The sequence below is a fragment of the Physella acuta genome, unplaced genomic scaffold (genome assembly GCF_028476545.2).
Source record: "Physella acuta isolate Inbredline_101_S28 unplaced genomic scaffold, ASM2847654v3 ptg000494l, whole genome shotgun sequence".
NCBI classification, from domain to species: Eukaryota; Metazoa; Mollusca; class Gastropoda; family Physidae; genus Physella; species Physella acuta.
In genome coordinates this window covers 87,165-103,665 of record NW_026732013.1, presented here as the reverse complement: position 1 = coordinate 103,665, position 16,501 = coordinate 87,165, and the positions used below count along the sequence as shown (strand labels likewise).

General features: G+C 38.6%; 1 protein-coding gene across 1 annotated transcript; it reads right to left on the bottom strand.

Moving 5' to 3' along the window:
* Positions 1-11,810: 11,810 nt before the first annotated feature.
* Positions 11,811-12,856, bottom strand: LOC131944439 (proliferating cell nuclear antigen-like). The gene has a single exon (XM_059305037.1). It carries the CDS (start codon positions 12,709-12,711, stop codon positions 11,926-11,928), a length of 786 nt encoding a protein of 261 aa, XP_059161020.1. The 5' UTR covers positions 12,712-12,856; the 3' UTR covers positions 11,811-11,925.
* Between the last annotated feature and the right edge of the window lie 3,645 nt (positions 12,857-16,501).

Sequence of the window (16,501 nt, the reverse complement as noted above, 5' to 3'; positions counted from 1 at the left end):
CTACTGGCACTGTACTCACTCTACTGGCACTGTACTCAACATATTCTACTGGCACTGTACTCACTCTACTGGCACTGTACTCACCATATTCTACTGGCACTGTACTCACTCTACTGGCACTGTACTCACTCTATTGGCACTGTACTTACTCTACTGGCACTGTACTCACTCTACTGACACTGTACTCACTCTACTGGCACTGTACTCACTCTACTGGCACTGTACTAAACATATTCTACTGGCACTGTACTCACTCTACTGGCACTGTACTCAACATATTCTACTGGCACTGTACTCACTCTACTGGCACTGTACTCACTCTACTGGCACTGTACTCACTCTACTGGCATTGTACTCAATCTACTGGCACTGTACTCACTCTACTGGCACTGTACTCACTCTACTGGCACTGTACTCAACATATTCTACTGGCACTGTACTCACTCTACTGGCACTGTACTCACTCTACTGGCACTGTACTCAACATATTCTACTTGCACTGGACTCACTCTACTGGCACTGTACTCACTCTACTGGCACTGTACTCACTCTACTGGCACTGTACTCACTCTACTGGCACTGTACTCACTCTACTGGCACTGTACTCACTCTACTGGCAATGTACTCAATCTACTGGCACTGTACTCACTCTACTGGCACTGTACTCACTCTACTGGCACTGTACTCAACATATTCTACTGGCACTGTACTCACTCTACTGGCACTGTACTCACCATATTCTACTGGCACTGTACTCACTCTACTGGCACTGTACTCACTCTACTGGCACTGTACTCACTATACTGGCACTGTACTCACTCTACTGGCATTGTACTCAACATATTCTACTGGCACTGTACTCACTCTACTGGCACTGTACTCACTCTACTGGCATTGTACTCAATCTACTGGCACTGTACTCACTCTACTGGCACTGTACTCACTCTACTGGCATTGTACTCAATCTACTGGCACTGTACTCACGCTACTGGCATTGTACTCAACATATTCTACTGGCACTGTACTCACTCTACTGGCACTGTACTCACTCTACTGGCACTGTACTCACTCTACTGGCACTGTACTCACTCTACTGGCACTGTACTCACTCTACTGGCATTGTACTCAATCTACTGGCACTGTACTCACTCTACTGGCACTGTACTCACTCTACTGGCACTGTACTCACTCTACTGGCATTGTACTCAATCTACTGGCACTGTACTCACTCTACTGGCACTGTACTCACTCTACTGGCACTGTACTCAACATATTCTACTGGCACTGTACTCACTCTACTGGCACTGTACTCACCATATTCTACTGGCACTGTACTCACTCTACTGGCACTGTACCCACTCTATTGGCACTGTACTTACTCTACTGGCACTGTACTCACTCTACTGACACTGTACTCACTCTACTGGCACTGTACTCACTCTACTGGCACTGTACTCAACATATTCTACTGGCACTGTACTCACTCTACTGGCACTGTACTCAACATATTCTACTGGCACTGTACTCACTCTACTGGCACTGTACTCACTCTACTGGCACTGTACTCACTCTACTGGCATTGTACTCAATCTACTGGCACTGTACTCACGCTACTGGCATTGTACTCAACATATTCTACTGGCACTGTACTCAATCTACTGGCACTGTACTCACTCTACTGGCATTGTACTCAATCTACTGGCACTGTACTCACTCTACTGGCACTGTACTCACTCTACTGGCACTGTACTCACTCTACTGGCACTGTACTCACTCTACTGGCACTGTACTCACTCTACTGGCATTGTACTCAATCTACTGGCACTGTACTCACTCTACTGGCACTGTACTCACTCTACTGGCACTGTACTCACTCTACTGGCATTGTACTCAATCTACTGGCACTGTACTCACTCTACTGGCACTGTACTCACTCTACTGGCACTGTACTCAACATATTCTACTGGCACTGTACTCACTCTACTGGCACTGTACTCACCATATTCTACTGGCACTGTACTCACTCTACTGGCACTGTACTCACTCTATTGGCACTGTACTTACTCTACTGGCACTGTACTCACTCTACTGACACTGTACTCACTCTACTGGCACTGTACTCACTCTACTGGCACTGTACTCAACATATTCTACTGGCACTGTACTCACTCTACTGGCACTGTACTCAACATATTCTACTGGCACTGTACTCACTCTACTGGCACTGTACTCACTCTACTGGCACTGTACTCACTCTACTGGCATTGTACTCAATCTACTGGCACTGTACTCACTCTACTGGCACTGTACTCACTCTACTGGCACTGTACTCAACATATTCTACTGGCACTGTACTCACTCTACTGGCACTGTACTCACTCTACTGGCACTGTACTCAACATATTCTACTTGCACTGTACTCACTCTACTGTCACTGTACTCACTCTACTGGCACTGTACTCACTCTACTGGCACTGTACTCAACATATTCTACTTGCACTGTACTCACTCTACTGTCACTGTACTCACTCTACTGACACTGTACTCAACATATTCTACTGGCACTGTACTCAACATATTCTACTGGCACTGTACTCATATTTCATATTTCCGACGCATTCGCAAAACGTAAATTACAACACACATTTCCTCTGTTAAACTCAAACGCTAAATATCAAATACTACTAAAAATTACAACATAAATGTTATTTAAATACGTTTTTCTAAGTAAAATTATAGTAGTCTTTTTAAAATGACCAATGATAGGGCATAATGATAACGTTTTTGTTATATACTTTTTCGTAATCAATGTAAAACATTTTCGCCAGACACCATTTTAACAAAACCTCTTGCACCAGACGCCATCTTGACAAAAAAATCATGCACCAGACACCATCTTGACCAAAACATATTGCACCAGACACCATCTTTACAAAAACATCTTGCACCAGACGCCATCTTGACAAAAAAATCTTGCACCAGACACCATCTTTACAAAAACGCTTGGCACTGGACGGTGTAAATTATGCACAAGCAACAAAACAAGGGCGTTAACTAACGGAGTAAACGTCTGCACAGGGGCCACAACCCCCGGCTGGCGACCAGCTTGCCCCCTGCCCCCACAGGTCCACCAATCGCTGATCCCATGCATGTCACGTGGTCTGCCGGGAGAGATTGATCAGCGAGAAACATCACCCACCCATGGGAGGTGAGCTGTTTTCATTTTCTTCAATTATCTTATTAAAGACACAAAAACACGATCCGCTCACACGGAATCGATACTTCATGATGGCGATTCCACTTGATTCACGGCTCGATTCTGCTAATTTTATATCGAATCTGCACATTGGATCAAATCAGCAATACATTTTTACTTAAGTTGTAAGGGTCATCCATTTATGACGTCCACACGCTAGGGGATGAAACTAGAGTTATGGGCCTGCTTGTGAAGAAAGGTGGTTGGGTTCGGGTTTACGTTTACCCAGGCCCAACCCAGCCCCACTTTGTCCCAAGTATTTACGTTTTACTACTGCCTGAATCACGTGACCAACTTAACATGCGTGTCACGTGACGAGTTGTCCATAAACTCCAATAATTCTGCGCGTTGGATTTAGTTCAGTTGTTGTTCGTGAACTCGAAAGTAATTCAATGAATGAGTGAACTTGTTGAGGAACGATAAAGCCAATGTTTCATTGGAGTATTCATGAGCTATAAATCAGTCAATAGTTTAGCACTCCATCACAAAAATAAAATTCAAAATTTAAAAAGAGAGTGGATGTGTAAGGATAGCAGGCCAATGATTGATAGATGGTGCTGGTTTGGTGCGCTAGCATCAAAGAAATAAAAGGCCTTACAAGACAGTCTCATTTAGCCAATAACGAGATCTTACAAGACAGTCTCACATCCAGCCAATAACGAGACCTTACAAGACAGTCTCATTTAGCCAATAACGAGATCTTACAAGACAGTCTCACATCCAGCCAATAACGAGACCTTACAAGACAGTCTCATTTAGCCAATAACGAGATCTTACAAGACAGTCTCACATCCAGCCAATAACGAGACCTTACAAGACAGTCTCATTTAGCCAATAACGAGATCTTACAAGACAGTCTCACATCCAGCCAATAACGAGACCTTACAAGACAGTCTCATTTAGCCAATAACGAGATCTTACAAGACAGTCTCACATCCAGCCAATAACGAGACCTTACAAGACAGTCTCATTTAGCCAATAACGAGATCTTACAAGACAGTCTCACATCCAGCCAATAACGAGACCTTAAAAGACAGTCTCATTTAGCCAATAACGAGATCTTACAAGACAGTCTCACATCCAGCCAATAACGAGACCTTACAGTCTCACATCCAGCCAATAACGAGACCTTACAAGACAGTCTCATTTAGCCAATAACGAGATCTTACAAGACAGTCTCACATCCAGCCAATAACGAGACCTTACAGTCTCACATCCAGCCAATAACGAGACCTTACAAGACAGTCTCACATCCAGCCAATAACGAGACCTTACAAGACAGTCTCACATCCAGCCAATAACGAGACCTTACAAGACAGTCTCACATCCAGCCAATAACGAGACCTTACAGTCTCACATCCAGCCAATAACGAGACCTTACAGTCTCACATCCAGCCAATAACGAGACCTTACAAGACAGTCTCACATCCAGCCAATAACGAGACCTTACAGTCTCACATCCAGCCAATAACGAGACCTTACAAGACAGTCTCACATTTAGCCAATAACGAGACCTTACAAGACAGTCTCACATCCAGCCAATAACGAGACCTTACAGTCTCACATCCAGCCAATAACGAGACCTTACAAGACAGTCTCACATTCGGCCAATAACGAGACCTTACAGTCTCACATCCAGCCAAAAACGAGACCTTACAGTCTCACATCTAGCCAATAACGAGACCTTACAGTCTCACATCCAGCCAATAACGAGACCTTACAGTCTCACAACCAGCCAATAACGAGACCTTACAAGACAGTCTCACATCCAGCCAATAACGAGACCTTACAAGACCTGGGACGTCGACCATCTCCCATTATTACGTCACGTTCTCCGTCTGTTTGTGGGGGTCGAGGCAATCTTCCTAATCGGAGTTAATTGTTTCTATCGGCACGCCCACCTCACGTTTCCGCTTGTCCGCCATTAGCAGCTAATCCAATTGTCGGGTCGGGTCAATATTTATCCAGTTTGGCATAGGGACGAGGTCTAGTGACAGAAATTGTGGCCCGAATTTTACACGCGCTTTAGCCATACATTGGAGGGTTGTAGTCATGTCTTTAATAACATACGGTATCGTTAATAACATACGGTATCGTTAATAACATACGGTATCGTTGATAACATACGGTACCGTTAATAATATAGGTATCGTTAATAACATACGGTATCGTTAATAACATACGGTACCGTTAATAATATTCGGTATCGTTAATAAAATACGGTATCGTTAATAACATACGATATCGTTAATAACATACGGTACCGTTAATAATATTCGGTTAATAAAATACGGTATCGTTAATCACGTACGGTATTGTTAATAACTTATAGTATCGGATGTAACTTAACTTCAGCTAATAGATCATGTGCGAAATGGTGAAGATGTTTAAAAAAACTTTCAAGAAATTTTAGAAGTGGGATCTTAGCTGGGAGATAGGTTTATAGATCGTTAAGTAACCGTTGGTGTGATGATGAGGACTTTAAAGCTACAAGATAGGGTACACAATTGTGAAGCTGTTTAAAAACAATAGTGATAATTTAGAACTGTGAGATAGGTCAGATCGTTTGGTTACCGTTGATGCAGTGATTTGTTTTCGGTCTTTGTGCTGTTTGACTGGTTATGATGACCCGGACAAACACCGGACACATCAGACGGACAAACAGTGGCCACGTTAGGCGGACAAACAGTGGCCACAATGCATGCGGTGGTGGCCAGACTTGAAACAACAGATGATCGTGATGGAGAGAAGATTGGCCATCAACAAATAAATGTGGCCAAATACAGAGCCCAGGGAATAGGGCACATTCTAGACGTTTCTTCTGTCGTAATTATAATCACAATTAATTAGGCTTAATTGAAATTAAATTCTCTCAGATCGACCTCGCCCTCTCCGCGAGGGCCTGGCCATCTAATCCCATTATCGAAATGGTCCGGGCTGTCACGTGACCAGTCGCCCGGGCAGGTCACTCCAACAGTTTCATCTCCTGGTCATAGACCTCATGTCGATTCCACACACTGACTTGTGAAATGACGAATCGATTCTACCCACTGACCAGCAGAACTCAGTATTGATTCCAACAACTGACCAGCAGAACGCCGAATCGATTCCACCCACTGGCCAATATATTACCGAAAGAATTCCACCCACTGACCAATATATTGCGAACCGATTCCACCCACTTACCAATATATTGCGAACCGATTCCACCCACTGACCAATATATTGCGGAATCGATTCCATCCACTAACCAATATATTGCAGAATCGATCCCACCCACTGACCCATACATTGCCGAATCGATTCCACCCACTGACCAGCAGAACACCGAATCGAATCCTGACTGCCCCGTGGCTGTCTCGCTGACAAGCCAGCTCGTTAACGTCACGTGAGGTGTTGGGGTCACATGACGGGGATCACGTGACAGATCCTGCATCACGTGGCTCTGCTTCAGCCATTTTAAATTTAATTGAACTCATGTAATGGATGTTATACAATATGCAGCCACAGATTTTTTCATTTATTGTCGAAAATTTCTTGCAACAAGGCCGGTATTAATTACACCATTACTTATTTAATTAGCTCTTATCATTTTAATTTGAAAAGTATTCGTGTCTCTGTTCGGTACGTTTAATGAGTTCTAACCAGATCCTAGCCTTCAATACAAAGGTCATGGACAAACTTTTTATTTTAAAATTGTGAAATAATATTTTCTTGCATATTTTCGTGAATCTTGAGAAAAAAAGTGCCAGATTTTTTAAGAAAAAAATAGTCCATCCTGTCAACGTGTGACAGCGAGCGCCGGCAGACAGTAACATTACGCCGGGGTGTCCTTCCGCCCAACCGGAACTAGTCCCCAATTAGAAGCGCTGATCTCTAGTCGGGTAATCAGAAGTGTTGATTAGCGATGTCAGAACGAGGCTTCGGTTACCCTCCCAACCCGACGGTCTTTCGGGACGGATTTTAATGACGCAGGGGGTCGGAACTTTTTTGACGGAACTTGCGCTGCGTCATTTCCGGCTTGGTGTGACTACATGTCAGTCGGTACGTCACACCTTGAGCTAGGGGAAAAATCCTTGACACCAGTTGGAGGTTTTCTTTATTAATTAACCATCAAGGACAAAGTAATTGGCAGTTTTTGCCTTTACATTTGAAGCACCAACCACCCTTGCAACGTTGGTGTAGTTATGTCGAGTATGTAGAAAATGTTGTTGTGATAATGTATGACCATGTCACAATTTTGGCACATTTTTTTGGTTGATTTTGTTTTGCAAATAGAAACATTAAATCGACACAGCCGCATCATTTTTACACATTGTTTTCTTCTGAAGTCTCTATATCTGTGTGTTTGTGACAAAATTTATTACTCGATTTCACACTTTTTATGACCGAATTCGTACACATTTTCCATTTTTTTTGGAGACAACGTAAGCATAATTAATTTTCAAGCTATCTATATTTTAAATTAGACACCAATTAATTTAAAGATTACTATTTAATATCCAAATGGAGGAACACGTGATTAAGTAATTACGATCACTTGAAATGGAAGATGGTCGGGGTGAGCAGTTACTCAGGTTGTTTACTGACCACTGACGTCAAAACGAGGCAGGTCATTGGTGTTATGTGTTAAGGTCATCATGTCATGGGTGTTATGTGTTAAGGTCATCAGGTCATGGGTGTTGAGTGTTAGGGTCATCAGGTCATGGGTGTTAAATGTTAAGGTCATGGGTGTTATGTGTTAAGGTCATCAGGTCATGGGTGTTAAGTGTTAAGGTCATCATGTCATGGGTGTTGATTGTTAAGGTCATCAGGTCATGGGTGTTATGTGTTAAGGTCATCAGGTCATGGGTGTTATGTGTTAAGGTCATCAGGTCATGGGTGTTAAGTGTTAAGGTCATCATGTCATGGGTGTTGATTGTTTAGGTCATCAGGTCATGGGTGTTATGTGTTAAGGTCATCAGGTCATGGGTGTTATGTGTTAAGGTCATCATGTCATGGGTGTTGATTGTTAAGGTCTTCAGGTCATGGGTGTTATGTGTTAAGGTCATCATGTCATGGGTGTTATGTGTTAAGGTCATCATGTCATGGGTGTTGATTGTTAAGGTCATCAGGTCATGGGTGTTATGTGTTAAGGTCATCAGGTCATGGGTGTTATGTGTTAAGGTCATCATGTCATGGGTGTTGATTGTTAAGGTCCTCATGTCATGGGTGTTGATTGTTTAGGTCATTAGGTCATGGGTGTTATGTGTTAAGGTCATCAGGTCATGGGTGTTATGTGTTAAGGTCATCAGGTCATGGGTGTTATGTGTTAAGGTCATCAGGTCATGGTTGTTATGTGTTAAGGTCATCAGGTCATGGGTGTTATGTGTTAAGGTCATCAGGTCATGGGTGTTATGTGTTAAGGTCATCATGTCATGGGTGTTATGTGTTAAGGTCATCAGGTCATGGGTGTTATGTGTTAAGGTCATCAGGTCATGGGTGTTGATTGTTAAGGTCATCAGGTCATGGGTGTTATGTGTTAAGGTCATCAGGTCATGGGTGTTATGTGTTAAGGTCATCATGTCATGGGTGTTATGTGTTAAGGTCATCATGTCATGGGTGTTGATTGTTAAGGTCATCAGGTCATGGGTGTTATGTGTTAGTGTCATCATGTCATGGGTGTTGATTGTTAAGGTCATTAGGTCATGGGTGTTATGTGTTAAGGTCATCAGGTCATTGGTGTTATGTGTTAAGGTCATCAGGTCATGGGTGTTATGTGTTAAGGTCAACAGGTCATGGGTGTTATGTGTTAAGGTCATCAGGTCATGGGTGTTGTGTGTTAAGGTCATCAGGTCATGGGTGTTAAGTGTTAAGGTCATCAGGTCATGGGTGTTATGTGCTAAGGTCATCAGGTCATGGGTGTTATGTGTTAAGGTCATCAGGTCATGGGTGTTATGTGTTAAGGTCAACAGGTCATGGGTGTTATGTGTTAAGGTCATCAGGTCATGGGTGTTATGTGTTAAGGTCATCAGGTCATGGGTGTTATGTGTTAAGGTCATCAGCTAATAATTTGATTTAAGAAAGTATTTTAGTGGTGTCCATTTAATAACGTAGGGTCGAAACGGATAGATTGTAATTTAATTGTTTTTAAAATTTTGAAATCGACTTAATTTTTAAAATCTAAATTCCTGGTTATTTAAAAAAAATGAAACGAATTAAATAATTGATCATAACAAGCTTCTGGTTGACGAAAAATAAGAAAATAAAAGCCAACTTTCTTTGGGTATAAAACTAAAATGTCTTGGCTGTTTGAACTATTCTAACACAAACAGCGTCTTTACTGCAATCCAAGGAAAGAAAATGTGCTTTATATTCTAACTAGCCATCGGTACCCGTTTCACGTGAATTATAGGCCTATATATTTTAATTTTGAAATGTTGTACTTGTTTGAGAAAAATAATTTGTGAAATAGTTATTGCTCAAAGCGCAATGTGCTTTACTACACGCTGAACGATATTAGTGACAAACCAAAGAAATAACTAATTAGCTAAAAATCCGACACATTTTAACATAGTGACGTCATTGTTTCATGGGTTCTTTTTCACAACTATAAACGCTTTTCCTGTTGCATAATTAAAACTGTTTTTCTACATTCAAATATGCCTTCATTTTTTATTTTTCTTCTTTAAATAAAATGTTGGTTATACATTTAAAACATCTACCATATTATTTTCAACCAAAGTCAGTATCAAGTTCTCCATATATCGCCGCAGATTCTGATGTGATATCCGGCGAAAATATTTTGCGGACAGAGAGAGGGAGAGAGAGAGAGAGAGAGAGAGAGAGAGAGAGAGAGGCAGAGAGAAGTGCGCACATGGTCTTTTATATATTAAGATAGTGCATTGAAGTCACACTAGTCAGTTTAAGTTCATTGAAGTTTAATATATTTAGTAACAAAAAGGAGACAACTAGAAGGTATTAATCAAAACGCACAAGAGAAAGTCACATCATTCTCTTTTAGTCAAGGTTAACCATTGCAGCTCTTCTTTACTTTCAAGTTTTATCATCTACAATTTCAAAATCCATATTCGTTTTTTTTGCCTCAGACGTGTAATTTACCACATCTGCTTTGGTATTACAGTTTTCATCATCGGCTTGTGAAGGCTGATGCAGATTTACAATAGTAAAACTTCTTTCTGACATCTACTACAAAATGGTGTTCTTGTACATAATATAAAAGGTCTAATTTCATTGTTTTAAATTTTAAAAAAATATGTTTTTATTTTCCATTTTAAAATAATCACATCAATATTGTTTAAATATGTACAAACAAGAAAAAGAAACCAGTTTAACAAGGCATACCAAATGTGTTGGGCAAATACAAAGGTATTAATATGGAATTTAAAAAAAGGAATAAAAAAATTCATAAAAAACGTTTTAATAACAAGCTTTTATGTAATAATGCACTAAAAAGTAGAAAATAAATTATAGACTACTATTTAAATAACTATAAAGAAAAGCGTGGGTCACTTTAGTATCTATTGGATACCTTTACTAATGTTAAGGAAGACACCCACGCTTTTCTTTATAGTTATTTAAATAGTAGTCTATAATTTATTTTCTACTTTTTAGTGCATCATTACATAAAAGCTTGTTATTAAAACGTTTTTTATGAATTTTTTTTCCAGTACTTTACATGTTTTATTTACAATAGAGTTACATGACTAAAAACCATTGCGCGCCTACCGAACATCACGTTCAGTAGGCGCGCAATGGTTTTTGAACGCAGCCATTACGTGATGACGCTGCTATTGAAGGTGATGACGCGTGTGGTGTGGTTGGCTAGACATGCCTACTAATTCGGTCCAAATTTTAATTAATTCATAAAAAATCAATTAGGCATCCAATTAAGTCAAATTTAGTTTCAGATTGCATTGTCTTCATGTCTTGACCCACGTGCCAACTGTGAATCGTATCGGTCAAGTAGAACTGTCCGAATTTTCACTCCTGCGTTTCCGTCTAGACAGACAGACCGACGAGGAAGTGAGTTAAATAAAAGCTTGTAATAAAAATCAAAATCATGATATGAGCTAAAAGGTGAAAAAAAGTATAGTGATAAAGGTTGCAGCCTGTAAGACTAGACATTACAAAGGGGCTTATTTTTCACCTGGTTTGCTCAAAAATGGTTGCAGTAATGAAAATTTGAAATTCTTTTTTTTTTTTTTTTTGTTGAAGTAAGTTTGTTCATACCTTAAGTTAAATTAGAAATCAAACTTTTTTTTCCCTCAGACATGTCATTTACAGCGTCAGTTGTGTGTGTTCGCTTTAGTATTACAGTTTTCATCACCGTCTTTTGAGGACTGATACAGATTTACAATAGTAATAATAGTAATATTTCTTTCTTACTCGTAGCCTGCTTTCATTCATTTGAGATGGTTTACTTATACATAGATCTAATACAACTCGAAAAAATATTTAAAAAAAAAAAATTAAAAATAAACCAACCTGAAAATGCAAATGTGTAATAATGTTAATTCAAGAGTTTCTTTTTAGAAATTTTTTTTTTTTAAGTTCTAGTATGATTTTATTTACAGATTGAAGTACAATTTGTGAAAACTACAGCAGAATGTTTGAATGAGTTATGATAAAGATGACTGAAATGAAAACATAAATTTATCTTTTTGACATTATTCAGCTTCTTGGTCTTCAATTTTTGGTGCTAGGTAGAATCGAAGATATCCAAGTTCAGATATTTTGTACTCAGCAACAAGCGGTACATCCTGAGACATTGAAAGAGATACTTGTCCAGACAGAGGAGTGGCTTTAGTAAAAAAGTTTAGGTAGCGCAGAGCAAAGGTCAAACAAACAGCCTCGTTCATGTCAACTATCACAGCCTCTTCCTCCTTGTCAGTGCTAGCATTTTGGCAAAGTTTAATGTTTCCAGTTCCAAGTTCACCACTAGCAGAAAATTTGACGCCTTCTTTGGTGCAAGCAATAACTACAGAGTCGCCCAACTGGCTGAGATCACGACAAATGCGTTGAAATTCACCACTTGGCATTTTCACAACACAGCTGTATTCCGTGTCAGGGATTCCTAAGTGTTCTGTGTCAAGGTCAATTAGCTTCATTTCATAGTCAGACACCTTTTCTTGATTTGGGGACTCAAAAACCAGTGAAACTGTATCGGCTTCATCTGCTGCTTTGATTGTTATACTGTCATCATTGCCAGCACATTTCATTATTTTGGACATACTTGGTAAGTGGATTCCCATCGATAGATTTCTATCACATCTGTAAGTTTCAAAACCGTCTGATTTTATACTGAGAGCAACCAAACTGACATGGGAGCTGTCCATGGCTTGCAGTGTTATTCCAGTACTCGAGCAATCGAAAATCGCTTCATTTAAAAGATCTTTGATTGCTTCTAAGATCTTTTTCCACATTGATCCCTGAACTAGGCGTGCTTCAAACATGATTATTTAGTACCTGGCGGGTCTATAAATGTATCTTTAATAAAAATGGATATTGTAAGTGTATATAGAATAGTACAGACGGCCTTTATGAGAGCGTAAGCATCAGAAAAGGCGCGCCAGGGATAAGGAAATTTTCCTGACAACAATTTTGATTTAGTTTTAGTCCGTCTATAGTCTTGGATATTTCCTCTTTAGTAATTGGCGCGTTGATTTTGGTACAGTCATTGTTGTCTAGCCTTGTTGTGTACTTAAGATAATGTTCTTGTATTTCATAGTCTGTATCTTCCTTATTGAAGAGGTTTTGATAGTATAAAGTAAACTGACGTTTTATACTTTCCAGGTCATTTGTTATAGTCCCGTCGTCATCTGTTATGCTACATATCTGTTTACTGTTGCAGTGTATTTTTTCCAAAATTGTGTTGTAATGGGAGGGGTCTTCGTTGCCTATCATGTCTATTCTACTACGTATTAGCGCTCCCTTGTGTCTATGTGTTTGTATTTTGTTTAATTCTGATTCTACTTTTTCAATTTTGTCCTGCGATGCATTATGACTGATTAACGTATCTAGTTGTCTGTCTAGTAGTTCTTCCATAATTTTCCTATCTGTGTTTATTTGCCTTGCTATTAGAAATCAAACTGAAAAACATAACAAAGTCTGTAGCTCACAAACGTAACTGTTAACATGCCGTGGAAAAACTTATGTAAAAGACTGTTTTTGAAATATTTTAGGTTTAGAAATAAATTAAAAAATAACTACATTTATGATAAATGCAAAATCTATTTAAAACGTTAGTATACAGAACTTAATGCAATATTTTTAAAAAATGTTGATAAAAAATATTTTACATGTTTCAAAGGCTTTCTAGAAATTGACCAAGAACTTGATTCGTGTTGTAAGATTGACTTGATTGCTTCCCTTGTTGAGTGGGGAAATGTTGATCTGCCCTTGGTTGGACTAGCCATCGACTCTAACGAGTGACAAAGTATAATTTGATTATGTCCCTTTGGTCTTCGGCCTTCTTTGTTGTGAGTTTTTTTTTCTTCTTTCATTTCTCTTCATTGCGGGTATGGTGGGGAGTGGGGGAGTGGAAGATTATTTTACATGTGGGTTCAACTTTCGGGGTTTGACATTTAAGTTAAACTTTGTGGGTTCAACATTTGATGAAAATTTGTGGATTTAGCTTGTGGGTTTAACATTTGGGTTAAACTGTGTGGGTTTGACATGCTCGTTTAACTTGGTGGGTTAGCTTGTGGTGTCCAGCTTTATGCACTTAACAAGTGTGACTAACTTTGAGCTTTAAAGCTCTAAACTTGAAATAAACTTACTTTAACACACGCCAGATTTTTATTATTGTCATCTATTTCATAATATTTTCATCCTTTTTGTTTAGACGACATTGAAATCTTGTCATTGTTTCATAATGTTTTCATCCTTTTGTTTAGACGACATTGAAATCATGTCATTGTTTCATGATGTTTTCATCCTTTTGTTTAGATGACATTAAAATGATGTCATTGTTTCATAATGTTTTCATCCTTTTGTTTAGACCACATTGAAATCATGTCATTGTTTCATAATGTTTTCATCCTTTGTTTAGACGACATTGAAATCATGTCATTGTTTCTTAATGTTTTCATCCTTTTGTTTAGACCACATTGAAATCATGTCATTGTTTCATAATGTTTTCATCCTTTGTTTAGACGACATTGAAATCATGTCATTGTTTCTTAATGTTTTCATCCTTTTGTTTAGACATCATGTCATCTGTTTCATCATGTTTTCATCCATTTGTTTAGACATCATGTCATCTGTTTCATCATGTTTTCATCCTTTTGTTTAGACATCATGTCATCTGTTTCATCATGTTTGTCGCTAGGCGGAGGCCACGTTATGTGTACAAATAATGTTTACTTATGTCTGCAGGCTTTTATGTGTTTTTATGTGTTTGAGTTTACATGGTTTTACATGTATGTTGTTACGGGTCTGTTGTAGGTTAGATAAGAAATGGTTAGAATATTCTCGAAAGTGGGGAAGAGGGTGTGTGAGTTAGAAATTCTCGAACGTAGGGGAGAGGGTATGTGAGTTAGAATATTCTATTTAATAGAAAGGTGACATAAATCTGCTAGCAATCAAAGTAAAGAATCTTGCAAGTTTTATGAAGTAAATGGTTGTACGAATGACTGAGGTTTCTGAGATTTCAATGTATGTTTCGTTTTATTGATAGCTCATTGATTATTATTGATATTATAAAAGCGGATATTTCGCTGTATAAAGCTTGTTTATTTATTTCAAATCTCACACATTTCTTCAATGTAGTAGTTTTAGCCATGGGTAATACAGGTTTAGGACTTGACGATGTGTCAATCATCCGTGTATCATCCAATTTAGTTGTCAAGGTTGGATGACTTCCTTTTCTCGCTCCAGTTAAAATAGGTTTGAACGAAGTCCTACCCCTATCCATTTACATACTCAGATCATTATCCATACCCCTATCCATCTCTACACTCACATCATAGCCCTTAACCTAACAGTCTATCCCAGGGGTCGGCAACCTTTTGGGACTGAAGAGCCAAAAGTTACAATTTTCCACATTTCACAGTTTTTAAAGAGCCACAAACACTTTTATTTCAATTTTATGATAGTTGATTAGGTATATATATATATATATATATATATATATATATATATATATATATATATATATATATATATATATATATATATATATATATATATATATATATATATATATATATATATATTTATATATACATTACATTTAAAATAAATAGCTTAAAATATATAATATTTATTCATATAAAAACATACACATGTTTCGAACAAAACATATTAAAGTCGTTTAGCAAGCTCTGCTCGAAATTAGAAACTTTACATGGTTATTAGATCTATATCTTTAATTACCGAGTATTGCAGACTAATATTTTTATGAGTTTTAAAAATAAATTAAAATAATTATTAATATTTGTGCATGGAGCTGAAGAGCCGCATCTTGACATCAAAAGAGCCGCATGCGGCTCGCGAGCCGCAGGTTGCCGACCCCTGGTCTATCCCTAGCTATATCATTATCCTTATCATTTCCAACCTCTGTTCAAATCTCTAAACATATCCCCAATCATATTTTAACACATCCATATTCGTATCTTAACAGTAGGGAGTAATACAATTTACAGGAGCTTCTGTCCTAGGCTTACAGCAGTTTATTTAGCTGAGATGGTGATAAAGTATGAGTAATTGGCAGGGGATAATAACGGGGGTAAAACTAATAGATTGGGGGGGGGGGGGGAGTAATGTCATTCTCCAAGACAATATGTTTTTAAGTGTGTTATGATGTGAGTTGTTTGTATAACACAATGTTTTGATTAGAATGTAAAGTGTGAAGCCTGAATGTATTGCATTATATATGGTACATTCTTCACGTACATGAGGTACAAGTAATGTTTTGAACAAAGACATTACCATATGCAGTTTGTGTTTATACATTACTAATTCATTAGCATGAAATGGTAAACCCCACTCCTACTTGAAAACATAAAATATTATTGGTTGATGTTTCACGTGCTAAAGATGACATGAAAGTTTGTCCATTTTTCCAATGATTCCTTCTATTTAAAGATGATATGAGAGTTTGTACAATCGTTCTATTTAAAGAATTAGCCTCAAGATGGCAAAAAACCCGAGATTCTAAGAAGTGAGTTGAGGATTTATCATCCCTTGACAGACCTGCGATACTCTTCATTATCTCGTACGTGCACAGTTATGTTCAAGTAG